Here is a 14,293-nt window from a genome sequence, read left to right on the forward strand (position 1 = left end):
CAGTGTATAATACTGGGAAGATAGCCAGGGTGGGGGAGTGGCTATTGTAGCAAGAGAGTAGTTTAAACTATTCAAAGCAAATTTCAGTTGTCACGGATGTGAAACCCTACAGCTCAAATTAACGTTTACACCTTACGACTGCATCAACATAATAGTCGTTTATACACCTCCATCGTTAGGCTCAGACTTTGCAAATGAGCTTAGCTCACAACTCAAACTTAAAATCACCTAATTCATCCACATTGTTAGTAGGAGACTTTAACCACTGGAGAGGTAACAAGGTGGATAAAGAAGCCATCTCTTTCGAGAAGACCTTAACAAATTTTGATTACGTTGTTCTTAAAAACGAACCCACAACCCCACAAGGCAACCAACTGGACTGGGCCTTAACGCACAACCTGCAGACTCAGAGGGTCGTCACAGAACCATGTACATGGAGCGATCACTATTTGGTGTCTTTTGAGGTATTACTGGCTAACACCAAACAGCATCATAATCCTCATATAAAAGTACAGAGTAGAAATGTAAAATGTTTGGACCAGAACAACTCAAACCCTGTATCACAAGAATCCTGAAATCCTTCCAAGAGCAAGACAGTTGTGAAATAATGCTGGACAAATACCTTGCACAGATTCAGAATCTGGTGGAATAGGAAGCCCCCATGAAAACTAAAATATCGAGGAAAAATAGTAATCACCAGAAGTGGTTCAGAGAAGAACTAAACAAACATAAATTAGAAAAAAAGAGTGCTAGAAAGAAAATGGCACCAAAATCACGCCAAGGAAAATAAAGACAACTGGAGTCAAGCCAATAAAAAAATACAGGAAAAGCATTAGAGAAGCTAAGGCTAATCATTAAAAGAAATAGCAGCATCAAATGCTACAAGCAAAATATATGAAATATTAAAAAGCATAGAAAAACCTTAAGTCCTTACTCCACCCTCTTCACCATCTAAGGAAGACTGCGATATAGTCCAAAATGCCTTTGCAGCAAAAACGCAAAAGGCAAGAGACAACATAGTTAAAGCCAGACCAGAGAGACTGTTTTAATCAGGGAATCAATGATTGCTTTAATTTCACACCAGTCTCAGAAGCAGAACTGCTGGTGGTACTAAACAAAATGAAACCAACATGTGCCGAAAATATACTTCCTTCAAAAATTATACTAGAAAATAAAGGAATATTCACACCCGTTTTGGTTAAAATAATTAACGCATCTTTTAAAGAAGGTTCAGTAGCGAAGAAAATTTAAAAAGTCACAATTACGCCTTTGGTTAAAAAGGTTGGTCTTGACCCCAAGGATTCCCTATACCAAAAGGATCTCAACAAACAGTGGCCTGGGAGATACAGGGTCAGTATCGAAGACAGGAGGATAGATCGAATAGCTCACTGTCCCTGCTTAGTCCCTATGGGGAAGATTCCCCAGAAAGCGCTGATGGGCTGCTTATCTAAAAGGGACAGGAAAAGAGAAAAAAGATAAATCATTCTTGAAGAAAAATAACAATCCGAAGATTGTTATACCCCTGTCTGTCCCAGGTCACTGGTAATGGGTGGATAAGGGCGGATAAGTGTTAAAGGGTTAGCATCTAAGGCAAAAAAGTCAGCCTTCTACTTCGGGTACATAATGATGTAATATCCTGTAGAAAGGCTGAATAGTCCTAGGGTAACTCAGGTTAAGAACTATTAGCTCAGGCCACGGAAGGAATGCCAGAAAAGGAACATAACTGGCACTACCTATCTGGGTGATCTTCTAAGACGAGGAAACAAATAACGACCCGCAACATCAGTCTGAAGAATGCTTAGTACTAGACAGAGTGTGGGAAAGTTAAGAACAAGGGTTGTTCAGGGTGTAGGTAGGTTTATTTCTTGCCTCCACCATGTCACAACCACTGTCTACCGGTTTCAGTGGTATGGATGACTTGCCTCTTCAAGTAAACTTTAATGCTTATCAAAATAAGAACCCAGTGAGATCAACGTTAATTCCAAATGTGACCATTACATGTTTATTACCAGCTCCCCGATGCCTGCGGGCTGCCGGCGCTTTATAAGCACCCATAACGTGATTCTAAGCAGATTCACAAGCATCAGAAACAGAACTATCCATCGTGACAAGGTCAGCTTAACAGCTTGACCTAATCTATGTCTGGTATAACCAACAAAGAATGGATTGTCTGGTCCATCCTTTGCCAGCCTGGTAATGTAAAAGCTTATTTTAGCATCCAATCTATAAGGCCTCTCTTCTCCTGGGAAGGATGAGGTGGTGGATAGAATGCTGGCAAGGTAATTTTTTGTGCCAGATTAAATTCGGACACCACCTTCGGAAGGATGGAGGGAAGGAACCTCAAAACGACCTCTGGAAAATGTGGTGAAAGAAGGTTTACTTGATAATGCCTGCAGCTCGCTCACTCAGCCAGCAGAGGGGATAGCTACCAGAAAAGGTGTCTCGTTTGTGATCCTGCCAGGGCTTTTCCAACTTTCATTCACTCTTGGTTGTATCTAGAAAACAATCCTTTTCATATGCTGGATCACCAAACCTTTATTAACAATATCCGCTTCAATTACACTTCTCTTGCTTTGGCTCTTAATGTTCGTACCAGTTTCATTGTCCTTCCTTGGACGCGTAACAATGTTCGTATTGGTATTAACTGTTTCACTTCCTTCTCTTGGGCTTTCTCACACTGTCTTACACCACATTCACCCTGAAGTGCAGCAGCAACACATTCACTCTCCCAGGGCTTAATGGTGTTCTGTGGCTGCTTCAGCGTTAGTTACATTTCACCCACAGCTTTGCTTTTGGCTCGCTGGATAATCCTGAGTTTTGCAAGCCGTTCTGCTTCCGACTTAACTCCATCGGCTTACGGCAGCTCCAGCTGCAGTTGACAGGGATGCGGCAAACTTGTGCCCGTTTCACTTCTCTGCAAGATGAGTCTCTCCTCTGCACAGCGTTGTGCAGTCCACTCCTTTCCGGCCTTCTGAACAGCATCAGAACAAGTTAGCACCAGCTGCAGCGCCTGCCAGTCTCACCGTCTCTTTGCCTGCTTCTCTCTCCGCTGCGCTTCACCTGGGCTTATTTTGCATTCTCCAATGACTAGAACGCAGCATTGGTTTACTGTGTCTGGTCATCCACATTAATAAATCCATCTTCCTCATCTCAGTATTTGAAAAGGGGTATCCGGGGGGAGAGGAAAACAGTGTTGGTTAGAAAAGCATGTGAATTCACCATCCACATTACAATAAACCATAATGGAGTGCTGCAAAGGTACATGGCTGTTACTAGGATATATTTGAAGGGTTGGACTTGGTCAACATCCCTCTGCCTCTATGAGTAGGTCTTCCTCTACGTCGTCCTCCCGCAGATAGCCACCCCCAAGGTCAGTGTCAGGTGGCTTCTGCCTTTCCCTGGCCACATAGGAGAAGGTTCCCTCCAGGGAACCAGTGACGAGGCCATAAGATTCGGCACAGAAGGCATGAAGAAGGCCGAAGACCAAACGGCAAACAACAAACAAAAAATCTTGTGGCACAGCAACCTTTGGCCACTCGCCCCGGTTAGTAGCCAAACGCGGTAAACGTCAATGTGCTAACTAAATATACAGCAAAAATTGTAAAAATGTAACTGCTGCCACCAGCTTGTCTTTAGGCACATTTAAAAGTAACCAAAAATCAATCCCTTTGGTAAAAAGGTCTAGGGTGATACAAATGTATCCCCATTGCACTGCATTGAAAGATGTGTGCAATATGAAAAAGTTACCAAACAGGTAACAAGTTTAGGTAAGACGATAGGGAAACAGTTTCCCAGTACCGACAGTCTGAAGGACTAGTCATTCTCCCATAACTAATGAGCAAAAAGGCCAGTGAAGTGAAGGCTTCACTTCTCTGCAGAAAGTCAGGACAAAGTATAAAACAAAAGCAACAGGTTTGGGGGACCATAGAATATGGAGGGAAAGTGATCTAAAAAATAAATCTTTCACAAAAGCTCCTATACCCTAGAAGGCAATCTCTGCCCCTTGCTTTGTCTCATTTTACCTGTAGTCTACAGTGATATATGATTTGGGGTTGTTTTACCGCGACTGAAGAGTTCGCAGCGGAAATGACAGAATGAGAAATGTACGTAATGCTAAATTGTTCGTACATTTCCCATTCAGTCATACAAGGTAAAACAATCCCAAATCCATAGAAACCCTAACTCCTCCCACACCCCCTACTTACCTTTCCTTCTGTCTTGCTGGTCCCTGCAATGCCAGTTCACTTCCGTGATCGGGAAGCAGTGCCGCACAGTCCTTTTGTTTTAGGATCAGCTGCAGGGGGGAGGGGGGGTTCTCCTGCAACCCACGCTTGCTATACTGTATAGTGAGCGGGGTGTTGTGGGGGGACACCCCTGCAGCCTTTTTTTCTCTCAATATACTGTATAGCATATGATTTATGTTACGCGCCCGGATGCCCACAGGCTTTCTGCGCTATATAAATATACAAACATACAAAGCAGTACTGTACATGTAACCACAGGGCTGCCATGAAAAAAAAGTGTTCAGCAGTGGCCCCTCTGTAACATATACGTGGAAGGACAGATGCGTTCCACTAGACATCCAATTGCGAACTAAAAATTGGTCTGGGAAAATTCAAGGGGGCCTCCTTTTAAAGACATGCATACATTAGAGTTAATTCACCTTTCATAGCACATTTTATTTTGTGCATACCATATACTGCAGCAGTGTAAAAATGCTCCAGTCATGTTTTAACTGGAAAAATGCTGCCATTAGAATCGAGAAAGGGGGACATTAATGGGCATAGCCTGAAATAAACAAGGAGCAACAAAGGATTTCGAAAACATCTACGGTATCAACTAATATATCTTTGAGAGATTGTCTTTTGTAGAACTTAATGTGCATACCTTGGAAGAGGATGTTTCCTCCAAATGACTCATTTAAATCCTTTGTGTATTTGTCAATAATCTGCTGAATTTGACTTCTGTGCTTTTCTGCAAGAGGTTGACACTCCTGATTTTCAGGTGTGCTTTCTCGTCTTCGGGGTGGGCACAAAGGCAGTGAAACCGGATGGCTCAAAATGCGGTTAGTTGATGCCTCTGCAAACAAAGAGCTGGGCAAATAAGCAATGTTGGGCGGAGATCCTGTCGACAAAACACAACAAATATTTTCAGTAAGAGTCAACAAAATGTCTCAAGTCAAACTAAGTTACTGCACCCAGATTCACAAAATGTCACCCAAATAGTTTCAAACAATGGCCCAAAAACGGAGGGATATCTAAAAAGATCCAACTGAGAAACTGAGCGCAAAGAGTACCTTATATGTAGCCTAACCTTATAGCTGCACTATAGCATCATCTGAAGGTGGCAAAAAGAAACCGGCCTCCTTACTTACATAATATTAACATGATCTGCTTTCTCCCTTACTCCTGTCTGCACACGTCACTCTGATGCTCTATCCCAATGGCAGTTGCAGCTCCTACCTTGTCTTAGAGGCTGCAAGCAGGCAGAAGCAGTGGAAGCAATCAGTATTTTTTTGAGGCGAGGAGGGAAATGCAACGTCTATGGAAGTAGTATGTTACGGGGAGAGTGATGCAGTAATGTCATCCCGTCACTAAGTCAGGGGATTTATCAGTTAGATTTATTGCACGTGTTCACCCATGTGCTTAAAACTCCTGCATATGCATCTGTTTATTTGCAACCCTACATACAGTGAAACAAGCTTATCTGGTCATGAAGGAAGGTACAAAAAGGAAATATAGCAGATAAACCATACAATGGGGTGAGTGAGTGGCTGAATGTCCGGGTTTGAGAAGTTGTATTTGGACAGATACCTGGTATGATACAGTGGACATATTTCCGACAAGTATCAGCGGGTAGGTAGTCCAGGCAGCTAAGCATGCGCTGTGATCTCAAACTATTAAGTACTATTGTGGTGGGTAAAAGAGGAAAGAGTCTTGTTAGTGGTTAGGGAAGGGGTAATTAGTAAGGCTGGAAATTTGAGTCAAGAGGATAGCTCAGAAGCAAGGAGGCGGGCTTTAAATCTGCTTTTAAATACATTGAAGTGGACCAGGTTTCAAATTGAAGAGGGGAGGGAGTTCCAAGGAAGTGGAGCAATAAAAGTGAAAGAGTGAAAGGAAGCACAGGGTGGTTGAGGTGTGACAAGGATGGTGGAGGAGGCAGAGCGAATGCTGCCAGACGATTGGAAGAGGTTGATGGAGGATAGATATGGTGGTGCCTTACCGTGGATGGATTCATGCACTAGGGGGAGACATTTTGACCCTGTTTTAAATAAATAGTTAGCCAACCAGCATGCTGGTGACAGAAGGAAGTAGGAGTGGAACAAGGGAGTTCAAAGGGAGTCCTGGTAGCAAAGTTAATCTCGTCAAGGGGACAGAATCCATAGCTTCGAAGACCAAAGAGGATACTGGCACAGTAGGCCAGTTTAGAGAAGACAAGCGTGGTTGGGGGATGTGTGGCAGTTTTGAAGGGAAGGAGGGCCCTATTTATCGGACATTTAGGAGGTTGAGTTGAGCCGCCGTTCCAGTTTTAGAGATGAAGGTAGAGAATGTGTGTGAAGGGTCGTTGATGACACCAAGGTTTCTAGCTGAAGAGAAGCAGGGAAGGGTGTCAGGTGGTGTTAGGCAAGATTGTATGCAGTACCCTTTGGGTGCACTGCAACAACCCTGACCTCCTGGCAATAAGAACCCAACCTTTGGTATAAGTCTGTACTACTAAGAGTGCGTTTTGATCTGTGCCCCACCAGACAAGTACAAGTGAGACGGAAATTGATACCTAGCAATTTGAAATTTTGTAGATTCTGTATGAATTTCGTATTGCCCAGCTTTAATTAGTCTAAGATTAACTCCCTTTGAACATGTTGCTCCAATAATAGGTCATCTGGATCAGGATTCAAGTTTGTTCATTTAAGTAGAGGAAACAAAACTTTTTATATGTGTGTTGTGTGCATATGATTCTTCAATTTTGTGATTTATATGTTCTCTTTAGAGTTTTGTAAAATGTATATTGAAAAGTTGATTAATTTCAGCAAAGACAATTAAAAAAAAAATAAGTCTGTACTACACAGGTTGGTAGCGTGTTGAGCAGCCAGGCTTATCTCAAGAGGGGTCAATGTGAGCTGTAGGGGAGTTACACAGAGATTCACAGTGACAAGTATTCAAATAAACCTACACACAAGGTTTCTTGAATAAACAATTATTCATTTATTTATCAGTCAGTTAGAATAAGTCTTCTTCAGAAAGGGGCAATATAACAGTGACACTCAAATACACTTCAAAAATACACACTCTTAATATTTCTAAATCAGTAAGTACCCTTTTTGGATGACCCACATGCACTACCTACACCCTCTGGTGACTTCCATAATTAGGGTGCTGGGGACATTAATATATCACTGTTGCATTTAGAATCAGATTTAAGGGTTTGTCAAAGAGAAAGGTTATTATGACAACAAGAGATCTCACAAATATTTCTCAAAGTTTTGTAAACCCCCCAATGCAAAGTTAGTAAACCCTTTGATGGAAGGAAGACCAAAGCCAGTCAGAGGGCAGAAGAGTCATTCAGGGAGCCAGGCCAAGCAAAAGTCAATCTGAGCAAAAGTCTAGGTGAAACGGAAGCACTCCTCAGGAGGTAGGTACAAAGTCTTGCACAATGTTTTAAAAGTCTTGGTAGATAGAAGAATTCAAAGTAGGGCCACAAGATATTTAGGCTTGTGAAGTAAAGAAGCTGTCAGCAACTCTACAGAGCAACCACAACAAGTCTCACCAAGAGAGAACAAGTGCAGTTAAACAACAAGAGGTAAGTTCTCTTAGACTGTACAGTACATTTAGGTTGAAGAAAAGTGCAGCAGATGACTTCTGTTCCTGGTGTTCCTGGGCCGCAGTCGTGGGGAAAAGAGGGAGGACTTCTGGGGACCCCTGCACTGCAATGGGACGGTTACCGACCGCAACAAGCAATAGTCAAACAAGTGGCACTTTGGTGTTTCAGCTATTCGCATCTACCGCAAATAACATTGCGGTTTCTGGCTGGCGAGATGCACTTTCCTTGCATCTGGTGTCCAGCACTCTGTTGAGGTGGCTCAGGCTCAGTCAGTCCTCCTTCCTGGGAGTCCGGAGGATCTTCCTGGAGCTCTTGGCCAGCTTAAAAGCAACGCACACAAACTGGTGTTTCTGTTTCCAGCAGCAACTCTGTGGAAATTGAACCTGCTCCTAGAGGATGTCCAGGTGGCTTACTTTGTAGTTGATTGGTCCCACCAACTCAAGGGGAGAAGTCGTCCTTGCAGGGGCTTCTATGTCGATACGAATTTGGAGTCTCAGCACAGCAGCAGGGCTTCACCGGCCAAACCAACGGTCCAGAAGTTGCAGCAGGTGTCCTATTCAAGTTCTTCTTCGGTTCCTTCATCCAGTGGTCGACTGCCTTCCAAGCCAAAAAGCCTCCCCTTTTATGCAGGTTTCTCCCATTCATTCCAGCCTAGCTGCCAGTCACCCAGCAGGGTGTCTGTCCTTGCCGGGCAGTCTGCCAGCCAATCACCACAGAGTGCATGTGGGTCTCCTAGGAGACTAAGCACAGGGGGTTTTGGGCACCTCCATCACTTCCTGCCCTGGAGCCAGAGGTGGGCTTCACTCGTGAATCCCACCAAAGGCAAAGCAACAAAGGGACCAAACCTGGTTTGGCGCGCAGAGTAAATCAAAAGAAGGACCCTTCCACAAAAACAAAATGGTGAAAAAAGAACACTTGGGCCATTTTGACAAAAATGGCACCCTTCGGTGCTTTACTGCAGCTGCCAACAGCACGCGGTAAATGCACACCATGGTAGTTAAAAGTAAATCACTGCCACAAGCCATTCAGTGAGAAAACGGTAACATCAAATTGTTACATGAGAAGCTAGACAAAGGGGATACGAAGTAACCCCTTCAGAACCCTATTGTAAGATAGTGTGTGCTGGGTCTAGAAAGTTACAAATTTAAGTAAAGTCAATTCCACTTTACTGCTCTTGGAAACAGTAGTTTATCCAAGAGAAGGTATTTAAACATTGGGGAAAACTGGAATACTTCCATGTGTCACTGCACTGAAGGTGCTGTGTGACACAATGTAAAAAGATGATAACTATAGAGTTTGTCAGACTCAACAAACAAAAGAAACAGTGTTCAGAAATCACATTAAAATACATGAGAGAGTGGGGAAAAAGGGTCTCACTCTCTCCAGGTAAAAAAATCAAGTTCTCAAAATCCAGCAAAGTTGCTCGGGGTCTCTAAGGTATAGAGGAATTAGCACATTTCTGAGAATTCTCCCGAACATGTGGGAACTGGATAGCCCGGGGAGGAGAAGATGGATTTGGCAGGAAAGAAAAGCACCTCTGTTTTGGAGGAGTTCTACATACGTGTGTTAGGCCATCCAGTATTTAATAGTAGGGAGACGGTCTGAAAGTTTGGTAGATCGATAGATCTTTTCCTCTGGAAAGGAGGAAAACATTTGTGTGTTTTCGAAGAGTTGGTACGAGAACCCAAATGGGGAGATGGGTGCCTCAAGAGCAGAAGTGTACAGTGTGAACAGGTGGGGACCCCAGACAGTCTTGCGGAACACCAACAGTAAGAAGAATGAGTTGAGAGGTGTTGTTCCAAGAAACAGAATGGATAAGGTGCCAAGTAGGACTCGATCCAGACAAGTGCTTGATCGCAAATCCCAAGTATAGAGAGAGTATTGAGGATATCAGAGTGAACATTATCAGAGGCAGCAGATAAGTCGAGGAGGATTAGGATAGAGGATAGGTTGGAATACTTTAAGAGGCAAAAAAGTTGGAAACATTCACAAGAGCAGTTTCAGGAGTGGAAAGCAGCTTGGAGGGGGTCGCAAAGGTTGGGTGTGTCTAAAAAGTTAGCAAGGCAGTTGAATAAAACTCAAAGTAGTGAGGAAGAAGTGACATGGGTCAAAAGTTGGTTGGCAGGTTTGGATCAGCACTTTCCTTTTTCAGGAGAGGGATGACCATGGTCATTTTGAAAGTAGGGGGCAATCGGGCAGAGTCTAAGAACAAGTTGAAGAGATCAGCAAGGTGAGATGCCAATAGAAATTTGATAAACTCAGGCGCAGGAGGGTCTGATGGAGCGCAGGAGGGGCTAGCCTTTATCAGCAGTGTAAGGACATCCGCAGTGTTATGACTGAAGTGTGACAGAGGCAGTGAAAGATGGTAGTGCATGTTGAGTGAAGAAAGTAGGAGGGAGTAAGAAGGGTGAGGAGAGATTACTTGATTTAGGAAGCAAAGTATTCAGCAAGGTCACTAGCTGAAAGAGTAGCGTTAACAGTTGTGGGTTTAGGAGTAAGGAGAGAGTTAAGGGTTCCTTGGAGTCGGCGAGGGTGGTTGGAGTTGAGTGTCAATGAGAGGAAGTAGAGATACCTTTTTAGCACTATCAAGAGAAGACTTGAGAGCGCCATGGGCAGAGAGGTAGAATTGCAGGTCCTCATGATAGTGGGAGGGCTTCCATATGTGCAGAAGTGGTCACATGTCAGAATGAATGGGAAGGTTGAGGAGGCTGGGATTTAGGAGTGAAAGTTAACAATGGGAAGTGAAAAAAGGAGTTGTGAAGAAGGGATTGGAAGGTGGACAAAGCAATGTCAGTGGAGGAGGGATCGGGAGAGAAGGAGGAGAGTGGGAGCGGAAGGTCAGAGATACGAAGGGAGGAATGGTTAGAGTCGAAAGGTAATGGTGGTGGATACAATGGAAATTGTGAAAATTATGTCATGACAGTAGTGTTAGTTGCTAAGAGTTGGATGACCAGGAGGTCAAGAGTTACCTGCAGAGTGAGTGGGTAGTGTGCTCATTGAGAAAAGATTGAAGGCCAGATTTTTGTGGTTTGCTAGGAGGAGGAAGGTTAAAGTCACCTAAGAGGATGAGGTGATGTGACTGGGACAGAGAATAAATTAGCTGTCCGAATTAATCGAAGAATGGTCCAGTGGGGTAAGGACGAGCAATAGTTGAGTGTAAATTCAAAGGAGGTAGGAGGGGATGTGGCACTGGGGGTGTGTGAGATGTAGGCAGGAAGAAAATAGGTGCCAGACACCACCGCGTTTGCCCTTCAGACGAAGAGTGAGGGAAGGACAGTCATGACAGGCTGCCAGGGTAGTAGTGTCAGAGGGAGAGATCCAAGTTTCTGTGATGACAAGAGTAGAAGATAGAAGAGCTAGAGTGAAAGTAGTCCGTGATGAATGAAGCCTTTTTGCAAACAGACTGAGTGAGTTCAATGTTCAGTTGATGCAGCAGGGAGGAGTAGAGGAGTTTAGTTTCAGAGTAGGAGCGGCGCGGTGGGTAGGGGAGAGGAGCAGAGAGCCCTGTTGGTTGGTGCGGTTTGTTAGAATGGTGGCTGGTATGCAGATGAGGTAGTGAGAGTGGAGAGTTGTGTTTTATGATCGGGGTGGCAAAGGTGGGGGGGTGGTGTAGCGTAATCGGAAACAGCATAAGGAGAGAATAGCAGGATAAATATGACAAAAAGGATGCATTTTAGTAGTCATGGGTAACTAGGGTATCTGGTCATTCCATCGAATGGCAAACCATCTAACACCAAACCATCTAATTTTATCCATTGAAATACCACTCCATAGAATGGCCTTTTCGTTGAATAAAATTTGATGATCCATCGAAATGTAATTTTAAGATTAGGGGTTAGATTAGAGTTGGGGCTAGGGTTAGCTTAAGGGTTACATTAGTGTTAGGGTTGAGCTAGGGTTAGATAAAGGGTTGCATTAGGGTTAAGGCTAGGGTTAGTTTAAGGGTTACGTTAGGGTTGGATTACGGGTTACATTGGGGATAGGGTTGGGGCTAGGGTTAGGGTTGGGGCTAGGGTTATATTAAGGGTTACATTATGGTTGGGGGTGGCACCACCCACCCCATATACAAAAAAAATATTAAAACGTTGCAAGGAGCTGGCCAGTGCCAAAATGTCAGCACTGGACAGTTCCATGCAACGATTTAAAGTTACAGAAAAAAACATTTAAATGCTATCTTTTACATGTAAAAGTGCATTTCCATTGAAACCAGTCCATTTATATTTTATTTTCGATGGACTGGTTTCGATGGAAAAGCACTTTTACATGTAAATGATAGGCTGTCAATGCTTTGGCATTAGAGGCTTTGTATTCGATGTTTTGGTATGTTGACCCTTTATTTCCGATGCAATCCCTATAAACCGTAACTAGCAATGGAATAGGTAGATTTTAACCATTACTGTTATTACCAGGTGGAGGAGAGGTTTGCATTGGCTTCCTATTAAACAAAGGATAACTCATAAAACCCTGACTTTGGCTTTTAAATGCCACTCTTATTGATGCCCAGCTTATCTTTCAGATCGTGTTAAGGCCAATCTTAGTATTAGGAACCTTTGCTCCTCCATGGGGCCCACTTTTTTCCAGCCAAGATTCAAACTGGCCCGCCTTGCAGGAGCTAGCTTTGACGTTCAGGCGTCCCTATTGTGGAATCTTCTTCCTGCCTCCATGCGTCTAACTGGTAATATCGCGTCTTTCAAGAAAATTATTAAACCTCATCTCTTCAACCTCAGCCCGGACTAATCTAGTTGTCCAATACTGTGGTCTGCTCCTGTTATGAACTTATTTTTTCTGCTTCTTTGGTGTTTGTCTGGTTATGTTTTTGGTGCGCTCTGAGGCCGGGCATGTGGCGCTCTACAAAAATAAAAAAATAAACAAATAAAATAAAGGCTAACAAGTGAAGAGGCAAGAGGCTGGGAGATTGCCCTTAGCTGTCCCCCCTTTGCTTGGGTCAGCAAGTAACTAGGAGTAAAGATAGGTGACGAGGAGGGTCCAATGGTGGGAGGAGGAAGACAGGAACAGAAGACGGCGGAGCAGGGCTGAACTCAATGCTGCTCTCAGCCCAGATAAAGCCCCTTCTTAGGATGGCAAGATGATTCAAAGATGGCAGTGTTGGGGTCAGAGATCACCTGATCAACTGCAGATCGACACTGGAAGGTTCTTGTAGGTAGCCGACCTGTCAATGCAGTTTATACCTTCCGAAGGACTGGAACAAGGCCTTTAATGTATTGAGCATTCCAGCAGTGCACTGGGTTAATAATTTCCATCATATATGACCACATCCTATGGTTTTCCTACCTCAATTAGTCAAGCAATATCCCCATGTTAACATGAGCGAGAACCCCGTCTCCCTGTCCCCCCTCCCTAAGTTTGTTACAGGTAAATTACGAGACAGGAAATCATCAGAACCTATTTGCTGCGAGGACCTCTTACTGAATAAGAAGATAGGTGCAATAAATGCGTCTTAATCTGCATTCCAAGCACCCGACTGACATAAGAGTGGCCCTGAGGTATGTCTGCCAGTATTTGAACATACATGAAAGTTAACACTGTGCACTTTTGGAATGCTCAATTAAATGAAGGCTTATGCCCCTGAGAAGGTTAAAAAAGGATGACATCTCTTAAATAGTGCTAAGAATATGAGATTAATTTCCTCAGAAGGGGCTTCAACGGGGCTGAGAGGAACGTTGGTCTCAGCACAATACCACCAGAGGCATTCCTTTCAACTGCCTTTAGAGGTCAGGGGACCTACAATAACCATCCAGTGTCAATGTGTGGTTAATCAGGCGACCTCTGTTAGGCAGAGTTTGCATGCAGTACCCTTTGGGACCACTACACACAACTAGGACTACAGGTGTAAGCCAAACCGACCTTTGGTATAAGTCTGTACCACGCAGTTTTTGGTAACCAGCTGAGCAGCCAGGCTTATCTCAAGAGGGAATGTAAGCTTGTAAGGGTGTTACACAAAGGTCTAAAATGACAAGTATGCAGATAGACACTTAGACTCAAGGTTTCTTGGTAAAAACACTTAATTTATTACACAATCATTTATAAAGCATTCACTAAAGGAGGCAACCAATATCACACACAAGTTATACTACAATACTAATTACTAAGCCTGGGAGCACCCTTGAAATAGTAGCCAAACAGCATTGAAGTAGGAGCAAAAAGGCATAAGTTAATAAAACGAATATTACAGTTACTTTAAAACAGTGGAAATAATTTGAGTCCACCAGAGGAGTTGATTCAATGCAATAGAGAAGGCCAAAATCAATGGACTAATGTCTTGTATAGGTAAAAACGGTTCTGGTATTTAAAACGGAAGTGTCTTTGCCACAGTTCTTAGAAGTATTTGTATTTATTTATTTATTTGTATTGTGCAGCCTGCCCACGGGCATCAGGGCGCATGTTTAGAAAGGTGGTTACAAGAAAGTGTTACAGCAGGCAGTTAGAGGTTACACATATATACATAAACATATAT

The 14,293-nt window shown here is 43.5% G+C and overlaps 1 protein-coding gene across 4 annotated transcripts in view; it reads right to left on the bottom strand.

Annotated features, from left to right (window-relative positions):
- The window catches only part of CEP295 (centrosomal protein 295), a 721,329-nt gene that overhangs the window by 317,612 nt on the left and 389,424 nt on the right, over positions 1–14,293 (bottom strand). For all 4 annotated transcript variants that reach the window (XM_069639287.1, XM_069639289.1, XM_069639288.1 and 1 more), the window contains one exon: positions 4,888–5,124. In XM_069639287.1, the coding sequence (XP_069495388.1) occupies positions 4,888–5,124 (237 nt within the window). The remainder of the gene's footprint in view (positions 1–4,887; positions 5,125–14,293) is intronic.

This window comes from Ambystoma mexicanum, chromosome 7q (genome assembly GCF_040938575.1).
Source record: "Ambystoma mexicanum isolate Mex_15411 chromosome 7q, UKY_AmexF1_1, whole genome shotgun sequence".
In the NCBI taxonomy this organism is placed as follows: Eukaryota; Metazoa; Chordata; class Amphibia; order Caudata; family Ambystomatidae; genus Ambystoma; species Ambystoma mexicanum.